Source organism: Solea senegalensis, linkage group LG10, assembly GCF_019176455.1.
Source record: "Solea senegalensis isolate Sse05_10M linkage group LG10, IFAPA_SoseM_1, whole genome shotgun sequence".
Lineage (NCBI taxonomy): Eukaryota > Metazoa > Chordata > Actinopteri > Pleuronectiformes > Soleidae > Solea > Solea senegalensis.
Window position 1 is genome coordinate 11,849,471 of NC_058030.1, and position 25,514 is coordinate 11,874,984.

General features: G+C 42.0%; 1 protein-coding gene across 2 annotated transcripts in view; it reads left to right on the forward strand.

Annotated features, from left to right (window-relative positions):
- LOC122775388 (PDZ domain-containing RING finger protein 4-like) overlaps positions 1 to 25,514 on the forward strand; it is a 111,454-nt gene that overhangs the window by 47,135 nt on the left and 38,805 nt on the right. Inside the window, exon 1 of one of the 2 annotated variants that reach the window (XM_044035230.1) lies at positions 19,433 to 19,832. The exons of the other annotated variant lie outside the window; for it this stretch is intronic. Within the exon in view, the coding sequence (XP_043891165.1) occupies positions 19,764 to 19,832 (69 nt within the window). The 5' untranslated portion in view covers positions 19,433 to 19,763. Of the gene's footprint in view, positions 1 to 19,432; positions 19,833 to 25,514 lie in introns of those variants that run through there. 2 annotated transcript variants of the gene reach the window in all.

A 25,514-nucleotide genomic window follows, 5' to 3' on the forward strand; every position in this document is an offset into this window, starting at 1 on the left:
TCCTTTATCTTCACTCCCAGTTTTTACTGCACAGAGGAGAGTGACTCATTGCCTTTTATGAATACTAAGATATGTGTGGTGTTACTTTGCAGTATTAAGAGACATGACGTGATATCTTCTTTTTTTTTTGGAAAAATATGGGGTGCTAAACACCTGAAATTGTTTCAGGTGTTTAGCAGAGAGGACAAAGCCGTTTGGATACGTGTGCAACATGCAAATCAACATCACAGTGACTGTGAATGAGGAGTCCAGATAAAGAACAGTCTTCTGTCCCCAGATGAGGTGTTTCGACACTGTTCAGGAGCATGCTGTGTTTTAGTACAGTCACAAAACCTGCCAACTACCGCTCGATTATAGGCTGAGACAATTAAAACCCATCTGTTTTCGTGCTTTTCTTTTGCTCCCTATTTTTCTTTTACTTTTCTTCGTTTCAGCTTCCGGCTTTAACAAATAATAGTGCTCTTTACTCTTGATGTCATCTTCAGCCCAATCGTCTGATGTGGAGTGTGTAAATTATGTGTTAAGAGTTTACAGCTAAGCTGCCATTGCTGACACACAACTCCTGAGCACTTATCTTCAGGCTTACGAGAAAGCAGAAGACAGACCGAATTAGTATTTGCCACCTGTAGAATCCAGTGTGAAATCCAGAGAGTCTTAAAAGTAGAAACATCACGCAATGAAAGAAATGGCTGTCATCTTCTCCTTTCTGTAAAATACATCAATAAAGTTATATATCCTTAGTGTAAGGTTCACTAGTCTTCAGCCAATCTATCTAAAGATATAAAACATTTTAGCGTGGCGTCTAAAAAGTACATCCACACAGTTAACACACATGTTAATGGATAACCCAAGGAGACTGGTGAGTGTGCCGGATCAGGCCGATAGTGGCTTTTCCTTGGCCTGATAATAATTGATGGATGACCGTGGTGCAGGACACTGACAGCCTGGTTGCCTGGCCTTTACCCTCTGCCAGCTCAACCCTTACATGTGTGAAATAGCCAATTACTCTGACGCCTATTGAAAGTAATAGGCTGATGAGGAAATGGTTACTTTGGGATTCTGGGGAAGGTAGTAGATGGAGGAGCAAGAAGGTGAGCTTCTAGCAGGAACAGCTGCCACCTCCCCAGCTGGGCCTGCAGTGTAACTGTGCACGCAGGCGAGGGGCCAGTGAGATGTTTTCCCCTCTTTCTCCTCTCGCGTTATTGCTGTATTGACTGAAGGTTTATGATCCATGATACAGTCATGTTATACAGGAGCTAATTTACAAAAATAAATTTTCCTTTTAGAGGCTGTTAAATGGATAGTGAGAATAGCAGCAGTCATACATTCTGACGAAGGCATTAAAGACCATATTTGCTGGGGAATGGAAAGTCATGTGCTGCGAGCTAACGTTAGCCAGCCATAGGATATTGACAAAATGATCCATCTTTATAAAACACAGTGAACAATTCCAATCTATTTTCTAGATCGCATTATCATAGGCATCTACAGGAGGTGTATATAAGAGGAGAGAGGGAATCAGGGAGGATGTTTGTCTACAGTAAAGCATCCCAGATAGAAAGGATAGTCGTCCCTCTTCATAATTGGACAGGTTATTTTTACACAGTGTTGACGTCTTGGGCTGTTTGCTGACATGTGTAGCCATATTTCTCTCAAATATTCTCAATAATTCTATTTCGCTGTCTCGCCGTGCCACCTCCATCTTCCTCGCATGCCCGCCTTCTCCACTCGTCTTCTTTTTCATCATCGCACTGTTTAATTTACTTTTACTCTCTCCGGCTTCCGCCGAGTTCACCATCACATATTCTTCCTCCGTGCCATTTTTCAGAACGCCACTGTTCACACAAAGAGTGATTGAGGGACGTTTTTGAGCGTCTTCCTCTGACAAGAGACCCCGTTTAGACACGGTGTGTTCTCTATGTGACCAAAAACCATTCACTTTTGCACTAATTCATATCTAGACTTTCTCTCCCCCCGTATCTGTCGGTGCTTCAATCAGAGCAAAACAAAATTGAAACTGGACGCGCGTGTAATGCAACTTTTTTTTTGAAAAATGTCTTGTTTACTTGTCGTGCAATTAATTCATCAAGCCAACTCATTACTGTGAATATCTCAGCACGATATGTTTTCAGCGCCTCTTCATCTCATTATCTCTCGGGTCTTGACAAGAAAGACTCAGACTGTGCTTTCAACAAAATAAGCTTTTCAACTTCATTTCCCATGTGCACAAACTCCTCGGGGCATTTCAAGTCTAATCCAATCATACCAATATGAGCTCTGTTACCTTCACTTAAGATTTCAAAGACAATCCTCATTTGCCCTTGGAGTATGTCTGATGTGTGGGTGTGTAGGACCCTCCTCTGACTCATACCAGCCAATGGTGATGGATGACTTGTAATACATCACCAGAGCTGACGCTTGGTGGGTGGTGGACCTTATTGTCATGGCTGTTCACAAGAATTGGCCTGCCGATAGCTAAAATGGAGTTTATACCTAAGGCAAAGGCACCACTGAACCTTTCACTCTGTAAAACTACTGAGGTTGACATTTAGATTGGAGTAACATAGCGTTCTCCGCCAGGCTGTTGCGTGGTTCCTCTACATTGTTGTTTGCTTTATGTAGAAATTGTTAAATTGCCAATATGTCTTGTTTCTTCAGACTTCATTCATCCAATCCAATAAATGACACCAAACAAGAGTCAATAGCAGAATTAGCTGTTTGGCATTGGCAGAGAACATTTGGCAAGTTTTTCATGGGCATACTCAACCCACAAATACATTTTCCTTACAAATGTGGCACCCTTTGCAACGATATGATATGTCTGCTGTGTTGCGAGATCCTTTTGTTCTAATAAGCCCCGCTTAAACCTAAAGAGAAGACGGGACGAGTGGTTTGTTCTTTTCACTATCAATTTTCACAGATTGCAGCACTTTTTTTTTTCTTTTCTGGAAGAGCCAAAATGTGTCTCTACCTTTGCCCAAGGTCCACCTTCTCCTGTGTGCTCACCGTCTGCTGCCAGTCTGTTGTCCAGTCCTCGCCGCCTGCTGCTGTGTTTGACCTGGATTTAATCTCCAAACATTCACCTCAGGTTATTTTTAATTAACCTTCGTTTAACTGTGTTAATCCGTAGCCTCAGTTCACACCAACGATATGGCCGATATGATTATCATTACTCTGTGTAATTGTATTTATATAATTTCTTTAACTATTCGTTTTCATTTTTTTAAATTTAATTTCTATCATGTCTGTTTTTTTGTTATGTTTTTCTTGTTTCTTGTTGTCAAAAATGGAAAACTCAAACACATTGTGAAAACAAAAGAAAAGAAATGGAAAATAGTGCTGCCTTAGCGAAGAACCGCTACTGTGTGAATAATTGATCTACATTTAATTTAGTATCCAGATAAGGACAAAGCAGTGACTGTCTCTGTAGGAGCAGCAGCAGGACCCTCTGTCCCACTGCCTGATGACTGAGCTGCTGCCTCTGATATCATCACAACACAGATGTTTACATTTGGCAGACAAATTGCACTCACTTCAGCACATAGGGCATTTAGATGTGTGTGTATATATATATATATATGTATATATAACACATCATATATCTTCAGATTTATTACTGCACTGTTTTGTTTCCTTCTGTTCACAAAAAAACTTGCTGTTCCCCTCCAGCTCTCGAGACATGTTTTATGCAAAAATATCACGAGTCAACAAGCTTCCCAACTCTGCAGTTAATGGCTGGTGCCTCTGCTGTTTCCATTGCTGCTGCTGCTGCTGCTTAACGGCCCTGTAAGCTGATTCTTCTCTACCTCGTCCACCGGCCTCATGTTTCTGGTTTCCTTGTAGCAGACAGTGGGGTTGAGGAAAGATACTGTAGGACTGCAGAGAATTCGACAGACAGGTGCATTATGAGCCCAACTGTGGCTCGTGCTAGTGTGAGCTGGTGCCATACTGTGCCAAATTTAACTGCTTCAATCAAGGAATGGAAACGCATGGAGCAGAAACCTCCTGGCTCACCCTCTCTCATGGTCACTCCATCCCTCCTCTGTCTGGGTTGATGAAACTAAATGTGTCGCTGAGCTCTGGGTGCACTGCAACTACACTGCAACTACACTGCAACTATTGTTTAGTCTTCCATTTCTCCTTGACCTCCTGATTGGTTGTTGTGCAAATGCATCACGTGGTTTTGATGCCAAATGTTGTGAATTTGCGTCTCCGCGTCACTGGGCCGCCAAGCAAGGAGGCTTTTCATTGACTTTGCATGTAATATCGGCACGCAACAGTAATGCTTATAGTCTATAGTAGGTGCACTAAGATGAGAGAGCATCCTGTTTGGCATTCACTTACAAACCAAACCAGACATGGCACAACATACTAGTCGATAAATTAAACCACTGCAGGTTTCTCACTGACCACAGGGTTGTTTCGTTTGCCAGCTTGTTTGGAGAAATGGGCTTTGCTGCATATCTATTACTGATGATGTGATTGACATGGGCAATGGGGCCTGGGATTGGGGAGGGCTTTGCAGAGCACTGGTGTGAGTGAGAGTTGTGTTCCCTTCATTAGACAGACTCGGGAATGACCTGTTGACCCCACAATGACCCCTCCAACACAATTACGAACCACAGGCATGGCGCCGGTGGTTATTGATGTCCATCACTGGCATGAGCAGCTACGAGTGACGCACTCACTCACTAATGTGAGCCACAGAGTGTCAGACGCACTGGACTATAGAAACATGCATTAGCTACATACATCCTTTGTGACTCAATGATTTTTGTGGGAAAGGGAGAGACATCTTGCAAAAATGTTAAAAGCCTAACATTTACTGAATCTGTGAAAGCAATAATGATATCAGCAAGTGTTCATTCAAAACTGAATAGCAATTAGGTTGTTTTAGGACTGTAACATATTTGATAGGGTTGCATGATATTGGACCTTTTGTCAATATCCGAAGTAGGATATATCGGGAGTGCTTGGGCCGATAACTGATACGACACCGATTTAGTCTGTTCTGTAATGGAATTAACATAATATTTTGCATAGCAGCATATGTAGGTATAAATGTACTCTATTGAGCAAAATAAATCACTGTGAAAAAAGAAACAATAGATGTAGAGGGTGTTAATGTTGTAGTCATTAGTCATATCGGCAGGTCTTAATGTGTTTGCTGATATCTGATAATACATTTTAAAGCCGATATCTGCCAATACCGAAGTTGCTGCAGTTAAAAAAGTAACTTTACAAACAACATTTGTACTTTTGCATTTCCAAAAATTAAAACCCCTGTGATGTTTGTAGGATCGGTTATGTATATTTCCCTTTTCCAAAAACTCAAATGTTTTCACTTCTGCCTCAGTGTTTGAGTAAATTTTGTTGAGTTGGCACCAAATGTTTTTTTGTCAGTCACAGTTCCTTCTTTGATACGTGTCATATGAATTTTATTGCTAATCTTACAGAAAGTAGACAACTCAAGTCCCTGAGAATGACAGCTTTAGCCCAGGTAAAACTAAGCTGAGAAGGACACCATCGCAGTGGACAGACTCTTTTTTACCCAGGCACACAAATGCTATAACAAAGTGAATGCGGTCTGTTCTGTCATCTTGTTGTAATAATTATAATCACACTACCTTTCAAATACGTCTCAGACAAGGCCCTTACTATTCCACGGAGCCCAGTGCTCCAGCTTCTTTTAACCATTAATTAAATGAAATCCCACCAATAATTCCTGGAACTGGAGAAGCTACACTGTGCATACACTTAAATCTATGTTGTCTGCATGACCAGAAAACTGACTGAGTGGTTGTCTGAGAGTCATAACTCTCACTTTCTTTGTTAGAGGCTGTGAAAACAAAAGCACACAGGTCTCCTTGGAAATTGGATTTTTGCAAACCTTCCCAGAGTACCTTACCACTTCATGATTGGAAAAAAAACACCAGTAATGTGATGGCGTATTCTTCTCTAAAACAAGATTTGAAATAAGAAAGAAGAAGAAGAAGAAAGTATTTGCTGGATCTCATCCCTCTGATATGAGCTTCTCTCTCCACCAGGCGCAAATGTGCGTGCTCGACTCTGCCCCGTCGATGTGTTGGTGATGTAATATCCTGGGCTGCAGGTGTGGTGTAAGTGGAAAAAAAACAACAACAACAACCTGCTGCTCTAGGTTATCTTCTCATTTTTACCCCAGCAAGTTGGCAATAAGCCAACACTCAGCGTATTGATTTCCTCCACCTCCTCTTGTAAAATGAAACCCGAAATAGCCCCCCGCTCCCCCCGGATTGTTGCTCTCGACAAACTTTGCAGCTGGTGATTTATATAATGCTTCTTTTTACGTGCCTTGGGAAAACACAAGGTCTATTTTCACCTCACATTCTTGTTTTTTGTATATTATTGTATCTGGCATGGTGCTATTGTACCTGCCTTAATTGCACGTTGGATGTTCCTCTGCATAGCTTAAGGCTTTTGAGTCCAAATGGACCTGAGGAATCCCAATTTTCTACTTCTCTGGTGTAATAGTGTAGAGACCCTGTTAATGAGCCTCTTTCTTTGCTCACTGTTGGTGGGCACAGGAATCTGGGAAAGTGGCTTATGTGATCAGTAAATTGTGTTTAATTAGATGGATGGAAGGGTCACTACTCACTAGCAGTGGAAAAAGTCAAAGGATCCAATGATTCAAATCGAGAGTGCTCCTCAAAATAGAAGCCTTTAATAGACGGTCATTAAGAGCCAATAAAAAGACCAGACAATGTCAGAACTGTGCAGAGCTGTCAAGAAAAAAAATCCCTCATCGTCTGTATAGTAAACCCTGAGCACTGAACTCATCTGTGAGATGAGCCGGTGAATGTTAGGTGAAATGTTAATACTTCCTAACAAACCCTGTGTCTGTGTCATTGCAATAATGTTGAAAGTAGTTATTAGTCGTCGTGAGTGAAGATAAGATCATTAATTTACTGCATGGTGTGTAAGTTCATTTTGAAAACTAAGTAGATTTTTTTTTTGCTTTTGAGAGAGTTTTTATTTATTTAAGATAAATAATATTGTTGTGTTTGGGTAAAATTGTTCCCATAAAAAAGTAGGAGAGAGAAGCCATTTTGTTTCACCTCTTTTTTCATCTTTTCTCTTGTTTTAAGTTCGAAGCTTAGGTAAGTTGTTTTTTTTGTCATTTATTTTCTGTTTTCCTTTTGTCGGTAAGATTAGGTTTAAAAAGGCATTGTTTTGGCATTGTTCCTCTCCGGAAATAATAAAACTGCTACACTTGGTTGAACAGACATTTGATTTATTTGGCTTTCTTTGGAAAGAGGAAGAAAACACACACACACACACACGTTATCCCTGTGTAACACAGATCCCAGACATTCTAGGATCAAGTCTTAAAATATCAATATTTTAGTAATTTGGGGAATGGTGGTTGGTAGTCGTGTGGATCAAGATTGAAATATTAATACTTCTGATCCCAGACAGTTATGACACTGTCCAGGTACAGAGGGAGAAAATGTGTCTACTTGACTTCCGTTTGTGTGTTGATGTTCAAACAACGAGAGTTCCCCGCATTCTTAAGATACAGAATGTTATTTTTATTAAATGATTTATTCAATTATGTGTAAAATGTTCAGGCAAGCATTTTAATATATTCCCTGTTCAGACGCTGTCAATTAACATGCACCTTTTGTATGATAATTATATTGATAGTTAAATAATCAAGTATTGGATCAGTATTGTTGATACCAGCCTGAATTTTACTCGTTATCGGCTCGAAAAGGAAATCACTTGTATCGCAGATCACTATTATTTGGCAGTTGTTGGTATTTTACAGCAGTTGTCATTCACGGTGTTGCATCCAGTCATTGTATTTTTGCAGTTTAGATATACATTAGTGAAGTTAAAGACATTTGACTCTAACTTTGATGAGATGTTTAATGTTCTCAAAAGATTCTGGATTAACCATATTCATTTCTTCTTTTCTCTGTCCTTTCATTTTTGGATAAGAATATTAATGTGAGAGGAGGACGAAGTGGCACTGTGCTGAGCGACGTTCAGCACACGCGAAACCGGACAAAGCCGCGGCCTAATCTGTCCAATCAAAGAGAGATTGTCGGGGGTTATGTCGGAAGACAGGAGTTTGATGTTAACAGGTGGCAGAGCATCACAAATCACAAATATGGTGACAAGAGTAGATCCCTATCAAGGAGAACATGCAGTGAATCTATCTGCGTTATCACACATCCGCTTTTTATTGGACTTTGATTTATTTTCTCGCAACATACAGTCGGTGGGGAAAAAAAAACAATTTGGCACTTGTTTATGGCCAAACAGTGGGGCTGCAGTGTGAGCGATAGGATTTGATGGATTTTATTCTCAACAATTCAAGGAGACTCCTGGTGCGATGTGCAGTGTCCCCTGCTGTTTGACGAGTTTGCCCTCTGCCTGGACTGTTGCAGGTTTGTCAGTCGACTTCCCACGTTCTCTATGGCTGAACTCCCTGCACTTGGACTGGGCAATTAGTCCACAGAATGTCTGACTGTGCTGTAGATCTCCCGTGGCAAGGGTTTGGCTGGGCCACTCTGAGTTGAACTCCACAATGAGGAATGAAACGTACGTTATTAGACGTTTAGATTTTACGACATGACGAGCAGAACGTGGGAGCTGTGCATTTCTGCTCCTGTTGTCGTGACTTCAGTGTAGTGAAACAACACAGGCCATCTACATTAAAAATGACAATTACTAATTCATTCAACACTGGATGATGTAGCTTTGTTTGCATGATTGTTGTACATACATAAACTAAACGCTTAAGGTTATGTTTAGCTAAGTATTCTGATTTACTTGTCAGTCCTTACACCATGAACCTTCACATTGTTTCCTTTTAACCTGATTATTGTATTGCACTAAAATAACTTTTGAAAGAACAAGCCTGTGTAAATCACTCATGTAATATAGTCCGCACTCCTTCATTGGTCTTTTTGAAAAAAACAAACAAAAACAACAAGTATATTGTTTATTCTGTAAGATATGATAACACCCATTACAGTGCTTGTTAAAAGCCAAAAACCTTAACAGAAGTCAGTGCTGATGTGTTCTGTGTGACAGGAAAAACTCACTCACTCTGAATTAAAACAAACATCTCTTTGGGTTCCAAATAAACAGTAAAGAGAAATTAAAATGGTGCATCAATGAATATACTGCATATAAACTGTGTTTAGGTACATTATAATGTGGGGCGACCGTGGTGTGGAGGCTCAGTGGTTGAGCAAGTCGGCCTCCAACTCTAAGGTTGTGAGTTCTGGTCCCGTCTCCTCTCGTCTACATGCCAATGTGTCCTTGGGAAAGACAGCCAGCTGAGAATGAGTATGAACGATGAGTGATGGGAAACGCGCTGTATGAAAGTGGGTGAGTGTCAACAACTGTAGTGTAAAGCAGCCTTGAGTGTTTATAAAGACTAGATTTAAAACAACAGTATGTGAATATATCTTTTGAGCAATGTGTGGACACTTTATTCTTGTGAATTATCTGGTTCCTTTTAACATTCACAGATGCAAGTTGTCATTGTCAAAAAAACAACCCTAGAAGATGAATTCGGTGGTGTTTTCTGTGAACCACAGTTTTGTTCTGACCTCCGTGAAGTGGAGGGTGGTAGTGGCGGTCACGAAGGACAGCGAACTCTCTGACGAATAGCATTGCCTCTGTCCCCATCATCATTGGCTGATTTGCAAATATTGTTACCCTTTGCTTTAATTTGCCATGTGCTGTGAGGTGGAAACTATTCCCAGATGGCTTTGCAGAGGAGGTTGTTAATTTATCTCCACTGTATTAACGGTGTCATGGCAGGAGAGCACACCGCCCCTCTTCACAAAAGTAACCATGGGAAACCTTGACCTGAGATTGGCTCCATTAAGAGATGAGTCCAGCTCTAAAGGGCATGTTTGCCTTTTTTATGATTAACCCTCCCACATTCTCTCGGCCCTGACAGAAATTTATCCGGTGATACAGTCCATTATATCTCCTGTTTGTCACCGGAGGCCTGCGCTGCATGGGGCCACCCTCTTAGCTATGACATGGCAATACCTGATCAACAGCATGCTGAGCCGATTTCTTGAGGGCGTGCCACGGGACATAAAGACATATTTGTATGAGATTGTAAAGACCTGTGCTGCTTCAGCTCAGGGTCACAGCAGATTTGTGGGGTGGCGAGGATGCCCTGCAGCTATCCGAGCTCCATCAAGCGGAACAGACGAATCAATAAAACACTTTGTCCAAGATGTATAATTTCATTAGAGGGCTGCTACAAAGAAATATGGCCTTATATAATTATGCAGTAGTGTTTTTGTTTGCAGTGTAGATTCAGATGTGCTTACTTTATTGCTTGTTGATCGTTGTTTGTTGGCCGGGGGATCAATGTTTTGATGCTTCAGCTGTTAAGCTCTATTGTTATTCAGAGTCCTTACAGCAGTAAGAACCCTGTTGAAGAGTCAGTGGTGTGTATGTGCCTGCAGCAGAGAAAAGGCCGCTTTCTTAAAATGAATCTGCACGGAAGATTGTTTGTCATGGGCTCTGTCAAACAGCCAACGTTACCATGGCGACATGAGCAGGTACTCAAAACCCATCATGGGAGAAATGCCAGTGGACCCCAACACTTTATCATCTGACATTCAATAATTTGGTGTTGATCATAACTGAAAAATCAATGTCTGTCCTTTGGGATATGAAGCTCTGAAGAGACAGACTTTGAGTCCGCTGCGCTGGCTTATTTGTTTCTGTCTTTCGCGTTCAGGACGCGCAAATCAACCTGGACGTTTATGTTCTGCTTTATAAGATCAGGTGCAGCTGGCGCTCGTTTCAAGCGACACAGTCTAATGCAGCGGTTTTCACGGTGTGTCCGCGTCGATGAGGTATTTAGTCTCAGTTTGATAAGTGTCGTATTTACCTCATCTAGTGTTCAATCAAGTCCTTGCACTGTGAGTTTTGTAAGATTTGCAGGCATCACTGTGATAACACAGGAGGACTTTTTGTGAGATTGTTTTTCCTTGGACCTCATCTTCAGAAACAGACAGAGACTTCTCTATGATTTTACATAATGCTTGTCATTTCTCTCAAGGGCCACGATGATTTCAAAACCACTGGAGAATGAAACACAGTGTCCACGAGTGTGTGCGTGTGGTCGTTGCTATATATTTATATTGATTACTTTTCAGTTAATCCATTAAACCTTTATTGCGTGAAAGATGCATTTTGAAAATCCCTGTTACAGAACGTGTAAGTCTTCGCTGATGTTTGAGAAGCGACTGCAGGAACGGAGGATGGTTCAACTGTCACAACCGCCGTTTGTAAGAGATTGCAACAGACATCCATGCTAAGTTTTATTTTTATTTTATTTTTTTTATCATAGCCGCGTGTGTCTGCCAAGTGCTGCTTTAGTCTGCCTGTCTGTGTCTTAACTGATTGCATAAAACAAAATCACATCTGATTTTGAGACCTGGTCATGGGCCAAGAAGGAGCGCAGTAACTTGTACGATTTCTAGGTTTTTCAGATCTGATTAAGGAGACGGATGCAGGGTTTTATTTTTTTTGAGGTGTATTTGCTAATGTTTGAATGTCTATGAATATGTAAAACATGGCACATACTGTACATCCACCAATCCCCTGCTGCTCTACGGAGTACTGTATTCGTCATAGCCGACACTGAAACAATTCCAGTCGGGCACTATCTGATCCATTTAGTTAAACTGGAGTGCCAACCCCAGCACACGGCCTGTTAAATCGCATGCTTCGCCCTCGTTCCTATTGGTCATTGTTTGCTCTTGTTTTCTTATCAGGTGGACAGGAAATAAGATTCCTGCCTCCTGGGTATCATCATAATTCCACACTAATCTGTGTGCCAAAAAAAAAAAAAAAAAAAAAAAAAAAGAGCATCTGCAGGTTTTTGCTCGGCACCAGATCTGTTGCCGTTGGAGCATTTTTCAGGTTAGAGGAAGGATTTAAGCTGATACTCAGGCGCACCAAAGGTTTTCCACCTTCTGGCGTGTCAAAGAATAGACTGGAAATTCACTGGAGGGAAAAAAACATACAGAAAATGGAAGTGTGTTTGTACACTAAACAGGCCAGCTGAAGCGCTTGGAGGAGCACGGTGAACAAGCACCCATCACAACACAAATTATAGAGTACATGAAGGTGCCAGTGAAGTCCTGAAGTCTGAATAGATCGGAGAGACACTCTGTTTTCCAACTTTTCTTAATCTTAATGTTTTTGCTCCACTGCTTTGAGGCAATGTGGGGGGAAATGACTTCGGGAGATTTGAGGGGAAACCTCGAGAACAAGGTCGCATAACAAACAAAGTAGATGGTGCTATTTCCTCAAAGCTACAGAGTCATAATAAACGGTTCAGCAGATAATGTTTTTTAAAAATCATTTTCCACGACTCATGATGACCCAATCTTACATCCGCAAGCTCCCGAATCACAGATTTATTTTTCCATTCTGGCACGGTGATAATGAGTCGATGCTGTAAAAGGCATCAGTGACTGATGGATTAAAACACACACACCACATAATTGTAAAAATGAAATCTTTATTTTTGGCATTTTCCATATTTTGCTTCGGTTTTCTGGCCTTTCTTTTAAAGCTACTGCTGTCGTTGACTCATTTACTGTTTGACAAGCTGTCGTATCTCTATGACAGTTCTGTTGGACTTGTGCAAATCCATCAATATAAAAAGAAGCTAAAAGAACCGAGAAGCAGTAAAGACCCACAGCGCTGTTTGAGCGAATTCTCAGTGGCGTTTGTCAATATAAGTGACTCCTTTCATATCACAAGTATTTGATTAATTGTCACCATAATAATGATTAGTGCAGCGTTACGCTCGCACAGTTGAAATATGGATTCCGCTCGTGTGGTCAAGGCATCGTCAAAGCAGTTTCGTCAAGCAGATGCGAGATGTGCTTTACGTGAGGAGAGCTGAACAATGCTGCTATTGTGTCCCCCCTGCAATGGGACGACCTTTATGGTGACATTGCCTCAAAGGGCGTTGAATAGGAGACACAATGAGAGACTGTAGGTTTTCTGCTTATGCTGGAATCAGCATAGGGCCCGAACAGAAGGAGCAGAGCAGGTAGGTATGAAGTCTAACCCGGTTGCCCTCTATAGAGCTGATTGTCTCTATAGATCCACTTCTTCTCTTCAGGAGCACAAAACTCTCATCCGCAATCAAACGTGTATTGACTGCGTATTGACGAGAACTCGGCAGACTCGTGAATCGATGACGCGCCTGTCGTACATGTTTCGCTGCTTGTTGTCACTGTAACAATTTGCCACCTTGAGCCTCCGCGGCGCATTGACGGATCCTCATCAGCCGCTTTGTAATGTTTGCGGGTTTTTTCCAATTTTAAGAACACATTCAAATGCAGCTATTGTGTCGCTTCTTTTAAAGGCAAAAAAAAAAAAAGTTCTGTGTGTCGCTGTGAGATAACACCTGACCCTCTGTCCTCTACTGCCAGAACATAGAAACACAGAGAGATTACATCTAGGCTGGTCTATCTAGATTAGAAGCACCTGAATTGATCACCACCATATTTTATCCCCAAATCTGTATTTATTTTATGATATACACCCAGTGAAGATTTATTCAGTACAACTAGGCATCTCTCTGGTCTTGTTACTGTACAGTATGTCACATAATATACTAGAAAGGTGGAGCCCTGCACACAGAGGGGCTGTTTCTAGCCACAAATATCATTAAATACCCCAGGCAACGGGAGCAGGCAGACCTGTGGACCTCATACTTCAGATGCACACTTTGCAGCTAAGCTTTATTTATGCTTGAATGCTTCACGCAACTGAAATGATTACTATTCATCACTGGCTGGCAAGGGAAACTTAAACAACCATCAAGGCTGGAAATATGGGAGCCAACATTTTCATCTGTGTTCCTCTGGAACTGCAGGGGGAACTGGTGCAGCGTTAGTGCTACATGTCCTGAGGGCGTCCTGCTGGACGGGTGGTGTCGGGGTCATGGTGTCGTGGGGTTGGGAGTGTGTTCATGGCAGCAGTTAGCGCCGGCCACACACTCTGCAGCCTTGAGTTGAATGAACAGGAGAGTGGACAGGAGCACCGTCAAGAGACGGGAGCGGGAGTCTTATCTTTCCCTCACACACTCCACTCAGCCGCAGCTTAAGGTGTCATTCTGAATGTTTCCTCTCTGAAAAGGTCACTGGTTATTCACGTGTCAAACGAGTGAAGCTTTTTTTTTTCTGTCACAATTGTTTTCATCCTACATGCTAAAGAAAGTGGTGGTTAAAATGTTACTTCAGTCAGAAAGTGACTGATGTCAATCTTTTGATAATGTGTGAAATTTGGTATCTGGATATTGATGATTAGCTCATTACAGCCTGTGTTATAAAGCAGGTTTGGACTTGACAAACAGTGACATTAACCTGTCACATTCTTACATTATGGTGCTACAGATAAGAACGACTGCAATGGGCCCCTGGGCGAAATAGAAAAAGTAAAAGATAATGTATCCCGTGATCATATACAATTAGTTTTATTGTTATTGTGTGAGCTACAGCAGTCTACTAAATGACTTATCGCTATATGGCGATATAAAGAATGATTTAAGCATTCGGTTGCACGCCAATAAAGCATCAATATCTATTATATAATATTTGATGGTTACTTATTAACCTATATAGTCATATTCTGATTTGGCTTAATCCTGTAAAAAAACATTTGTCTATGCAAAAGTCTAAATCCAGTGTTGTACTTCTAATTGTAATTTATCACAATGTCACCAGAGATAAAATGAATAGTAATCATACTACGGCATTTTTTTAAATAGTCACATATTATAGTCAATGTGGTAGTTTTGCTCAATTGTGTATGCTGTACTGCTGATACACAGCAACTGCTACTAGAGCTGCAACTAACGATTATTTTCACGATCGATTAATCTGTCGATTATTTTCTCGATTCATCGATTAATCGCTTGGTCCATAAAATATCAGAAAACCTTAAAAAATGGTGATCGCTGTTCCAAAAAGGATTCACTTTTAATTTATCCACAGCAAAGAAATTAAGAAATGATTCACATTTTAGAAGCTTAAACAGTCGGAAATCTTGTTTTAATCATGAAAAACCCTTCAAACCGATAAATTGATGATCAAAATAGCTGTCGTTTAATTTGGTAATTGATTAATAATCGATTCATCATTTCAGCTCTAACTGCTACTTTAACTGGTATTTCCCCATTCTCCCTCCCCCATCCTATTTCTCCACTCTTTATTGCCACAGAATTAACTGAATTCTTTGCACACGTCATGAACTCCGAGGTTTCCAATTTTGTTTCATCTTCATCGACACAGCGGGGGCCATCAGCATTAACCAGACATCGCCTCTGTTCTGTGTTTGTTTTCCTGTCAAATGCTGTGTTTTGCAGAGGTGTAGGCAGGGGTTGAAGGTGGTTTGTTGTGACGAGACTCCAGCAAAAACAAGCATTAACTTTATTATCAAGTGGTTTTGATGGTTTGCAGGTTTATCATAATTAACCTCCCACCGTTCATTTACTAGAGGCAGCACGGAGGCTTGTGCCTCCTCAAGGTAGTGAGAACTGTAGGATGTAGCCGTGTGAGCAAAAATGATTAAATAGTCATGGTGTTGTTTGCTTGAAAAGCAACTTTGTTATCATGTAAAGTAGCCCACATTGTTCTATTTCTCCAGTCATGTCCCCACATGAATTAAAGATTTGAATCCTTTTTTTAATAATTTATTGTCAGTGAAAAAGATGTTTTGGTTGGCTTCCCGCAGTCTCTCCCATCACAACTGTCATCAGAGGAGTTATGTGCGCCGGCGATGATTCATTCATAAAAGGGCCTCATTTAATTATTCCCACATCAGGTCAGATAGATACCCAGGAGGAGCACTTGGTTTACGGCGGCAGTGGGCGATCAAATCCGAGCCATGCGTGACATCACAAACCGCTGCTCAATTCCCGGGGCTCTCCACTCACGTGTGCAGGATTTCAATCTTTTCAAGTTTCAAGTACTGACACCTAAAGAGATTTCTGCCCACCCGGCGTGTCGAGGCCTAAACCTGTTTATGTATGAAACTCTGTGCGGACACTTAATAGTCCTGGCAGACGTTGCCATAGACGAGTATTCACAGCGGATCCTGCTTCATATTAAATCACCAGCCCTCTTGTATGTTGTCAAGGTCAAATAAACATAGAGACATTTCTACCCACAAGTCTGGGACATATATTAGTCAGATCCAAGATATTTGTCAATTTGATTTCATTTCCTATTTTGGAATATGTGAAGTATAGTCTCTTACTAAGCTGGTTACCGCGTTTTTATCTGACAAAAGCAATCATGGGCTCGCTGACGTCTCCAAAAGTTGCTGCCGGAACAGAAACACGCTGTGTTTTATCTTTAGAAGACATCTGGATGTGATGGATGGAAATCTGTCCTCCTGGTGAGTGGCAGCTGGGGGTGGAAACCAATTTTAAGTTTCGTTCAAATCAGTGACATTTCATATTCCACGCTGAAAGGGTTTGTTTTCATGCTCATTTTGCCGTGCGTGTGCCTGTGCTGGGCTTATACGTGACGGACAGAATTATGGCTGCGTAAGCATTAGGCAGCTATGTCTGAGGGCACAGGGGTTTACTACTGGGCCATATACCTGCATTACACACTCGACTGAAGGTGAAACCTCCTGGTTAAAGGTGAGCTCAAATATCAGTTTGTCAGAAATGCAATTGAAGAAACCTCAAAATACACCCATCACGGTGAGGACAAATCACTTTGCCATGCCCCGTGAGGTGGGGCCCATTAACTGAGAGAATGACCAAGGCTGAGGGCCCGTTTCTACCCGAGCAGGCAAAGGACAGACCCAGTGATGAACGGCCGCTGGACAGAATGAAAGGACAGCGGTGGAAGTTGAAAGGACAAGAGGAGGAGACACACTCCGCGGTCGTCAATATGATATACAGACTTAATACACAATGGCTACTTTCATTTTCCATATAAATGTTAAACAAGGCTTTTATATTGTTAGCACTGATCATAACTTCCACATAAAAAGTTTCGCCGGGACGAGCGCTGAGACAAATGACTCGCCCAGTGAAGCTTCACCTTGTCAGAAAGTAAATGGTCCCACGGACTGTAACTATAATGTGCCAATCATGACCGCAGGTTGCATTGGAAATGCAGTCTCAGGTAAATTCGCCCTGTCACAACGTAAAACCCACGGCCATAAAGCACCTTAAGAGAGCTTTTAATGCACGCTTTAAAGCGCATCCTTCACTCTGCATGTCCTGCAGAGACCGCAGGCAGAGGCTACTGTATCAGTCTTGCTTCACAGATCATGAGAAAGACCATTCGGGGTGACCAATGAGCATCTTAACCTTCCGGGGTCAGCGAGTGGACCATGGTCATTCATACCTGAGCCCTGAATGCAAGTCTTTATGTGTTCGAACACTGGACAATGTCAGCAGATTCACAATTGAATATTTGTCTTCCGATGCAGGGAGGACGTTGAATTTGACCCTGAATGTTTTACATGTCATTTCTGTGCTGACTGTAGACAACCGGACCGTGCTTCTTCATAGCTTTCAGTCCTCGATATACAATTTCAGAGGTCTGCCTAACTCACTTTTTTTTTTTCACAGTCCATTTTACCGCAAGCAAACGTAGCACCCGTGTTCATCAAATTCAATATTATATCCTCGCTCCCCAGTCTCCCAATAGGACCCTTTCATGTCAATTGACTCTTGAGTGAACAGCACTTTGTGGATTTGATATTGCCTGGCAACTGCAAAAAAAAAAAACAACAAAAAAAAAACCCTACTCCTTGCAGCTTCTTCAGGATGAGGAGCAGGTTGGTGCGAGTCACAACTTTCACTTTGGATGGGGAAAAGGTAGAGGGAGGAGGCAGGATATATTAACCGTAATGGTGCTGTATGATTTAGGCTTCTGTCTGGCTTGCCTCCAGGCACCGAGGAAAATTAAAGCCCAGAAAATCGGATTACGGCGTCTCTGGGGGTGGGATGCCCAGTAACTAGCTGATGAGCACTCATCTGCTTTTAGCTGTATCCTGCACAGCAAGCCCTGCTGTTGGCTTGGAGGCCAATTTATTAACTATTATTGCTCGTTAGTGTAGCTTCTTGCTAGAGAAAGGGGGCCGAGACAATAGCTGAGGTCTATTGTCTTGCAATTATCACACTTTGTGGGAAGTTAGTGATTGATCTATTGTCTCAGAAGTCGCTGGCTTTGCATATTTTTAGTATTCTTTCACTGAGTGGTAGTGCTAACAAAATTATAAATATGTAATAAATTATCTAATAATGACACCGCCTTTCATCCCTAGTTCTCTATTTGCAGTGCAGACTGTGATGTGGTAGTAAGACGAGCTAAAGTGTCATCACTGTCATAAACAGTCTGCAGTAATGCACAGGTTATTTTCTCTTTACTTTCTTGAATGTTCCTAAGATCTGAGATGATGTCATCAGATTGCTCCATTGTTCAGCGAACACTTGAACTCTGAAGATTGTACCTGCATCTTAGTAATCTTTATTCTCTTTTCTTGGTACTGTTTGTTCTGCAAATTAAACCCTTCATATGTTAACACCTACTTGGCAATAAAACTGATTCTGGTATTTGGTTGATTCTTGATATTTTTGGAAAATTAGAGTTGTTGCAAAAAAAAAAAAAATGACATTACTAAATTATGATTTAGGCTGTAATTACCTTTTAATAAGAACTGAAATAATGAGTAAAGGTCACTGAGTTGTCCCACATTTACAGTATATAACATATATATATATATATATATATGTATAAACATAATATTTCTTGATGAAAACAGAAAATGAGAAGCATTTTTGTTTGAAAAATGAGCGATCAAAATTGCTAAATTAACATCAATTAACAAATAATTACAGGACTAAACCTATTGACATTTTGTGCATTGATATTTAGAGGCATCCACTCTCCCTTTTTTTCCCCACATTAGAGACAAACATGACATGATGATACATCCTCCTTTTGCATAGCAGACAAAACACTTAACATAGCATCAGATGTAGCCAGGTGACCCATCAGAGACCATGGAGGCACTTCCCTGCCTGCAGCGTGTCATCTCCTCACAATCAACTCCTCCTGAGCTGCTCACACAAAGGAGCTTATTCTACAACTGTGTCTCACTTTTACTGAACCAGCACTCTTGCGCTCTCACACTCCTCCCTCTTTCCCCTGTCCCCTCCCCTGTTCCCACCTCCCTCATGAATATGATGGCACTCTCCCTCATTATTAATGAGCTGGTATCAGCGTAGTCATGTGCGCCGCGGTTGAGGAGGGAAAAAGGAAGGGGAGGGGGTGGGGGGGGATGTCTCGCTGAGCGAGAGTCCACAACTCCAGTGAGTCAGTGTGTGCATGTGCGCGTGTGAGAGTCTGTGAAATAGAGAAAACAGCAGAGAAGAGACGAGACACACACACACACACACACTCACTCGCTGGTGCTGAAACGGCTGCTGCTACTTTGTGCCACTGCTGCCACACCGTTCACATCTGAGCGTTCATCTGTGAGACTCAGCTGGCGCTCTGTGTTCCTCTAAGCCGAGGCTTTCAGTGTCTGTCTCAGTGTGTGAATGGGATGCCTGAAAGGGATGCTTGCTTAGGAGTGACTGATGAGAACCAGCACTCCGGTGTGGAGGCTGACCCCCTGTGTCCGTACCACCACTACTCGGGGAGAATTGGACGCCTGGCGTTTCCACGACAACTATAATGGGCTGCAATCTGTGCACTTTACAGAAACGAGAGGAACACTACAAGCTGCTGTATGAGATTGCACAGGTGAGCGGAGGCACGGCCGACCCCGGCACTGATTGTGTGTGTGTGTGTTGTTGTGCGTGATTCCTTTTTGCAGAGTGGTTCACGGCTGCTGTTTTTGTGAAGAGGTACCAAATCAAAAGAGGAGCCTTTTGCGAGTGTTTCAGGGAGAAGATAGTGATGCAGGTGTGATTCAGTGATTAATCACACAGAATGAAAGTGAGGCATCGTTTTTTTTGGAGTCATGGTTCTTGTTCCCAAGCAGATGCATGTTTTTGAGTAATGAGCAGTTGCTTGGAGCGCACGCAGTGTGCAGCACATTCATCCTGCTGGAGGAGCTGTGCTGAGGGAGCAAGTTTTTTCTTCTTGTGAATATAAGCACCTGAGTATATGAAGAGAAATGTACACGACATATCTGTGCCACTTTCTCCGTCCTTGAACAATGTTCAATGCTTGGACTTTTGTAAAGAAGTTTTCTTCGTACTGTCACGACGAGGGAGTTCCGTTTCGCAGCACTTTCTTTTAATGTAATAATAACATTCCTGGTATTGAATTTAGTGCACAAAGATAATATATACCTAAATTTATGTAACTCATACAGTTTCTGATTTATTTGCACTTTGTTGGATTGATGGAACTGCGGGAGAATGTTGCGTTTTTATGAGAAATCAATACTCTTTATAAAAGTCAAGTAATTGTGGATATTTAGTCACTTAACAGAGATCGGTGGAGCAGAACAGTTGAACAAGTATTCACCTAACCACCTCCAGTCTCTCCATCAGTGCTGTCTTATGACAGTAATAACTGAAGCCCAGTGTCTCCTGGAAGTGAAATGCTCACCCGCCCCCCTTCAAATAGCGCGTGTTGTGTTCACGCCACTGTGATCACAGCCTCATTAGCTGTTTTATACAACCGCCCTGTGCATTAATTAAATGTGGAATGTCTGTCTACTCTTGAATGAGAAGAAGCAGGGGAGGTAATGTGACCTGTCCACTGCCCGATGTGCAACATGAGATCATGTCGAACTCTGGTGGACAATAAAAAGGAGATGTTTGTTTCATTTTCTGTTTCCTTTATGCAAACAGCAATACGGGGTAGTTTTTGTGTTGTTTTCTGCCCATTTTTAAAACCACAATGGGCTGCTTTATTCTCCTTTAACTTGGGAGCAAAGAAACCTTTCTTTAATTATTATTATCTAAGATAATTCTATCATAATCCATTAGGCCAATCAAATGTTACATGGCATGATTAGTGGACAAAGCTGTGCTGCAAACTTAGATCAGTGGACAATTAGGTTTCGTTCATTAATGTTTTAATATCGGCAAACATACAGGATTGTCAAGAGACCACAGAGAATAAGTAGGCAGTGACCACAGTGACTTCCTCACAAGGACCATAAAAAGAGTGCTTTGCTGTGCTTGTGCTTACCTTGGCTTTTACGCCTTTCTCTATATCAGTTTTCAAAAAAAAAATGCTTCTGACTCCTTTTCCCCTTGGTTTAGCAAAAGGGATCAGTATCCGCCGAGTGGGTCAGTCTCCAGGGCGCACTCACCGCTGACTGGAGCTCTCTGACATGTCTGTCCACCCACTGATATAGTGAGCGTGTTCAGGCAGGAGCTGCAACATCAGCACCAATATCCTGATCACCACTGTGGGAGGGAAGGCAGGAAGGATAAAGAGCATGGAGAATAAAGACTGGGATGGGAATAGAGAGAGTGTGCTGTTAAAGATGCATTTGGTGGAAAGTGTAAAAGGGAAATTAAGGAAAACAGCCAATAGGTGAAACATCAATAGAGGAACACAGAAGGAGAAGGAGATGTTATTTTTCTTTCATATACATATTTTCTTGAGACCATAAAACAAGCGATACCTCAGCAACAGCCTAACAAATAATAATAATAAAAAACAGTAACACTATTGGTAGAAACAGAGAAGACAGGATGGGAAGGAAGGTCGCGTTTTCCTCACAGCGAAAGAAGTGTCGTCAGAGTCAGAAAAAGTGTTGTGACTTTCCAGCATACGTTCTCATGTCTCTTGCTCCTCGCTCAGTTCTATATTTTGTCTTTTTACGCAGATATATGCTCAACTCCAAATGTTCGTATGCAAATGAGGTACGAGGTGGTGTGCTGGGTGTCTCAGTGTGACTGACCGGCCCTGCAGCAGGTTGGTTCCAGGAGTAGGAGTCAGTCACAGTGGTTGGTTAGACAACTTCCTCCCCTTCCTTTCACACCCAGAAACAATTTTGACACTCTCCCTGTCTGCCTGACCCCAGTAGCTGTGGGAGATTTATGAATATAGCTGGCCACTTTCGACACATCCCCCCATCTCTATTCTCATGGCTGCGGGTGTTCTGCATAGAAATATGCTCACCTCGCTCAGCTGGCATGCAAAGCTATATCACACGGCTGACATTTTCTTTTATTTATTGAATTAGTTTTCCTGCCCAGACAAGAGGACGCATGATTCTTTATTTAGCCTTGCTCATGTTCCCTCTCTTTCCAGACTCCAGCAGCCCGATGATTCCTTGAGCGTCTTTGTTTTTTTCCTCTCCCTTAATCCCTTATTTGATTGCATTTGTTTCAACGGTGCTCTCTGTTCATTTCTGCTCTGCTTAACCTTGTTACCCTTGTTGTTGTCTCCAAAGACAGCCCCTTGTGGAGTTTATGTCTCATCTTTGGTCAACAGGGATGGAATTTTGTGGAGCCTTTTGACCTGAAATGAGCCACAGCGCTTCTGCTACGTTGGGCTCGACTCGTACACCTTGCATTCTCCAGCAGACTGTACGCCATTATCTGGAGACAATAACATACTGTAGTTAATTCGCTGTGTGATCTGGCGGGGCTTTGTAATTCCCATCATGTCAGCGAGTCCCCCCCTCATGTGTCACACATTGTCTGTGCACCACTGAAACCCAGTGAGGTGTGGCTTTTTAGGGGCTAATTAGCAGGACGGCAGATGTTTATGAGAACAGCAACGTAGCATAGCTCAGATATGTGGGTATGGGAGAGGTTTTTGGCGTCTGCATGTGTGTTGATACGCTACTGGACTGCGAAGGTGCTGCAAATATCAGAATATCAGAAGTCAACACTAAAGGCCTGTACAGAGAAATGTGTTCTTTTTTCCTCGAGGTGGCAAGAACAAGAACAAAGTTAGTTCTGGTCGGGACATTTCATACCTCACGAGAAACACAAGTGCAGAACTCTTCCTGGGAAGTCCTCATAGGGAACAACAACATTTCCATATTAGCCACGCCCTCTTCAAATTTATGGCCAATGGCACAATAGATGTCGGACACCACACAAGACAAACGTTCTGTGTCAAGAACAAGCTGCGAGAAAATAATGACGCCATTCTTTTCCCGCAGCCATGGAAGAGAGAGAGAGAGCAAATCTTGAACAGGTACCTACACCACCACTAGGCTACAGCAGCAGATAGCTACTATTAATGTGGCTGAGACTGACTTTCCCCTTCTTACTAGATGTTGGCACAGACAGTTTTCTATGTTGCATTAGAAAGGAGCAAAATCACCCACAGCTGAATCTGAGAAATGAACGGAAAGCAGCTTCTTCAGCTCAACGAGGCGCAGCAGTTTCTGATAACTTGCTGATACATATGAATGAGAATGAAGCATCCATGGTTTTTACACACGGACACTCACGGACACACACACACTCATACATACACAGTGATTCTTGTAAGGACATTGCATTGACCTCCATTTGGGCAGCCTGAAAGAATTATCCCTGTACTCAACCATAATACCTAAGCTTAACCTTAACTTAACCTTAATCACCATTCAAATTGTATCCCTAAACTTAACTGGTTCCTCAAAAATGAGGTTCTGCCTCATTAGGAGCAACCAAAACCAATATCTGTGGTCCCACTGTAATGACATCTAAGAGTTTAGCTATGTCGCAGCGAGCGGGGATCACTGGGTTGGTGGGGCTGCACGGGCAGATGTGAAATGAACCACATCGGGAATTCATTTGTTCCTCGGTTGAAGGTGATTCCCAGGAGTTTAGTCCTGCTGTTGTAGGCGGTGTGATCTTCTGTGTAGTAGCACACATGGATGTGAAACCTGTTAGACCGGAGAAGGTCTAAGGAGGACACAGCTGACTTGCTGCCGCTTCTGAGACACCACCAACCACGTGTGTAATGGTTATGCATTCAATAAAAAGGCTGAGCTGCTATCACAAGAGCCAGGCATTCTGGGACACGGGCTGGCTAGCCGCACAATGCTTCATGGATCACATACAGAGAGCGTGTGTGCACCGGAGTCTTCATCTGTAAAGCCAGAGCATTCGTTTTGCATGTAGTCTATGCAGTTGTAAAGTGGGGAACAAATTATTCTCGGCAACCAGGGCTTTGAAAGTTAAAGACTTTGGCATACTCTTTGATTCTGAGTCCACAGTGAGTTGCGTATGTGTTGTACTCACACATGCAATGCCCTTAGTTCTATTTGTACTAAAATGATGCACAGTTAAGACATAATGTTTGAATGTCACCATTTTTTGTGGACATCCATGCATACACCTATTGCACACCTGGGTAGATGATGACAGAATGTATGAATTAGCTGTGCAGGTTTTTCTATGTAGACAATGGAGAAAAGATGCTCCTGGGTGCTGGACAGCTCACATGGTGGAGTTGTTGGCCTGCCTGACGCCCGTCTTTTGACCCTCTGCTGTGGATTCACCATATCACAAAAAACTGAGGTACTCTCAGTTTCCTCGCTGAAGGCAACCTGGAAGTAGCAATATTTTTAATATCCACCAGGGGACGACTCCACTGATTGATTGTAAAAAGAGGTCAGTTTGAATGGAAGTCTAAAGTAAAATGGTCTTTGTGAAATGTGGTCCTACTTGGAGGAAAATAGATGATAAAGCATGACACTTATGAGTGGACAACAGTGTGACTGACAACTGATAAGAGCCTGGTTGCAGGGGATGCCTGTGAACCTCTGGTTGCAGAAACCCAAATTGAGTTTCTGGAAGCTTTAAAAAACTTCATATTCTTATGGGACTTCCATTCTCCATTCTCTGGCAAAGAAAATACCCAAAAATAAATAGTGTTTCACTTGTAAATGGGAATAGAGGTAGCTTCATTCATGCTAGAAGATGTGTTTTGGAAAGAAATAAAATTCGAGTTCATCTAGGATGCATTCTGTGTTGTTGTTTCATAACAAGACATTTTAGAAGCATTGGATTTCAGGATTTATATAAAAAAAATGTCAGTTTGATATTGTACCAACCAAACAAAATGACTAATGCTATTAATCTACACATGAAACAGATATTGCAGGCCTATTGTGAAATAAAAACTATATCTTCTAGTCCTCTCAAGTCGCTGTTCATGTGTCTGTGATAGCTTTGATGGTACATTAAGGTTGTTGAACCTCGCTCCCTCTCACCCCCACCACCACATCTTCAGCAGCAGTTCAGAGACAGTTAGCTAAAAATGCTCTCATCCATCTTCTTGTCCCATTATGTTTTTTTGAAGGATGTTCTTCAACCATTGAAACTGATAGGAGTGAAGAGAAAGAGGAGGAAGGGGGGGGGTGGTCAGCGGGCTGTTTGTTTGAGCTTGTGTCCATCCACGAAGTGTAGCCTGACATTCATCGTTGATATTTTTCCCTGCTTTCCAATTTTTTTGCCGGAACAGTCCATATTTTTGAAGCTCTCAGACATGGATAGATGTCTGTCAGTA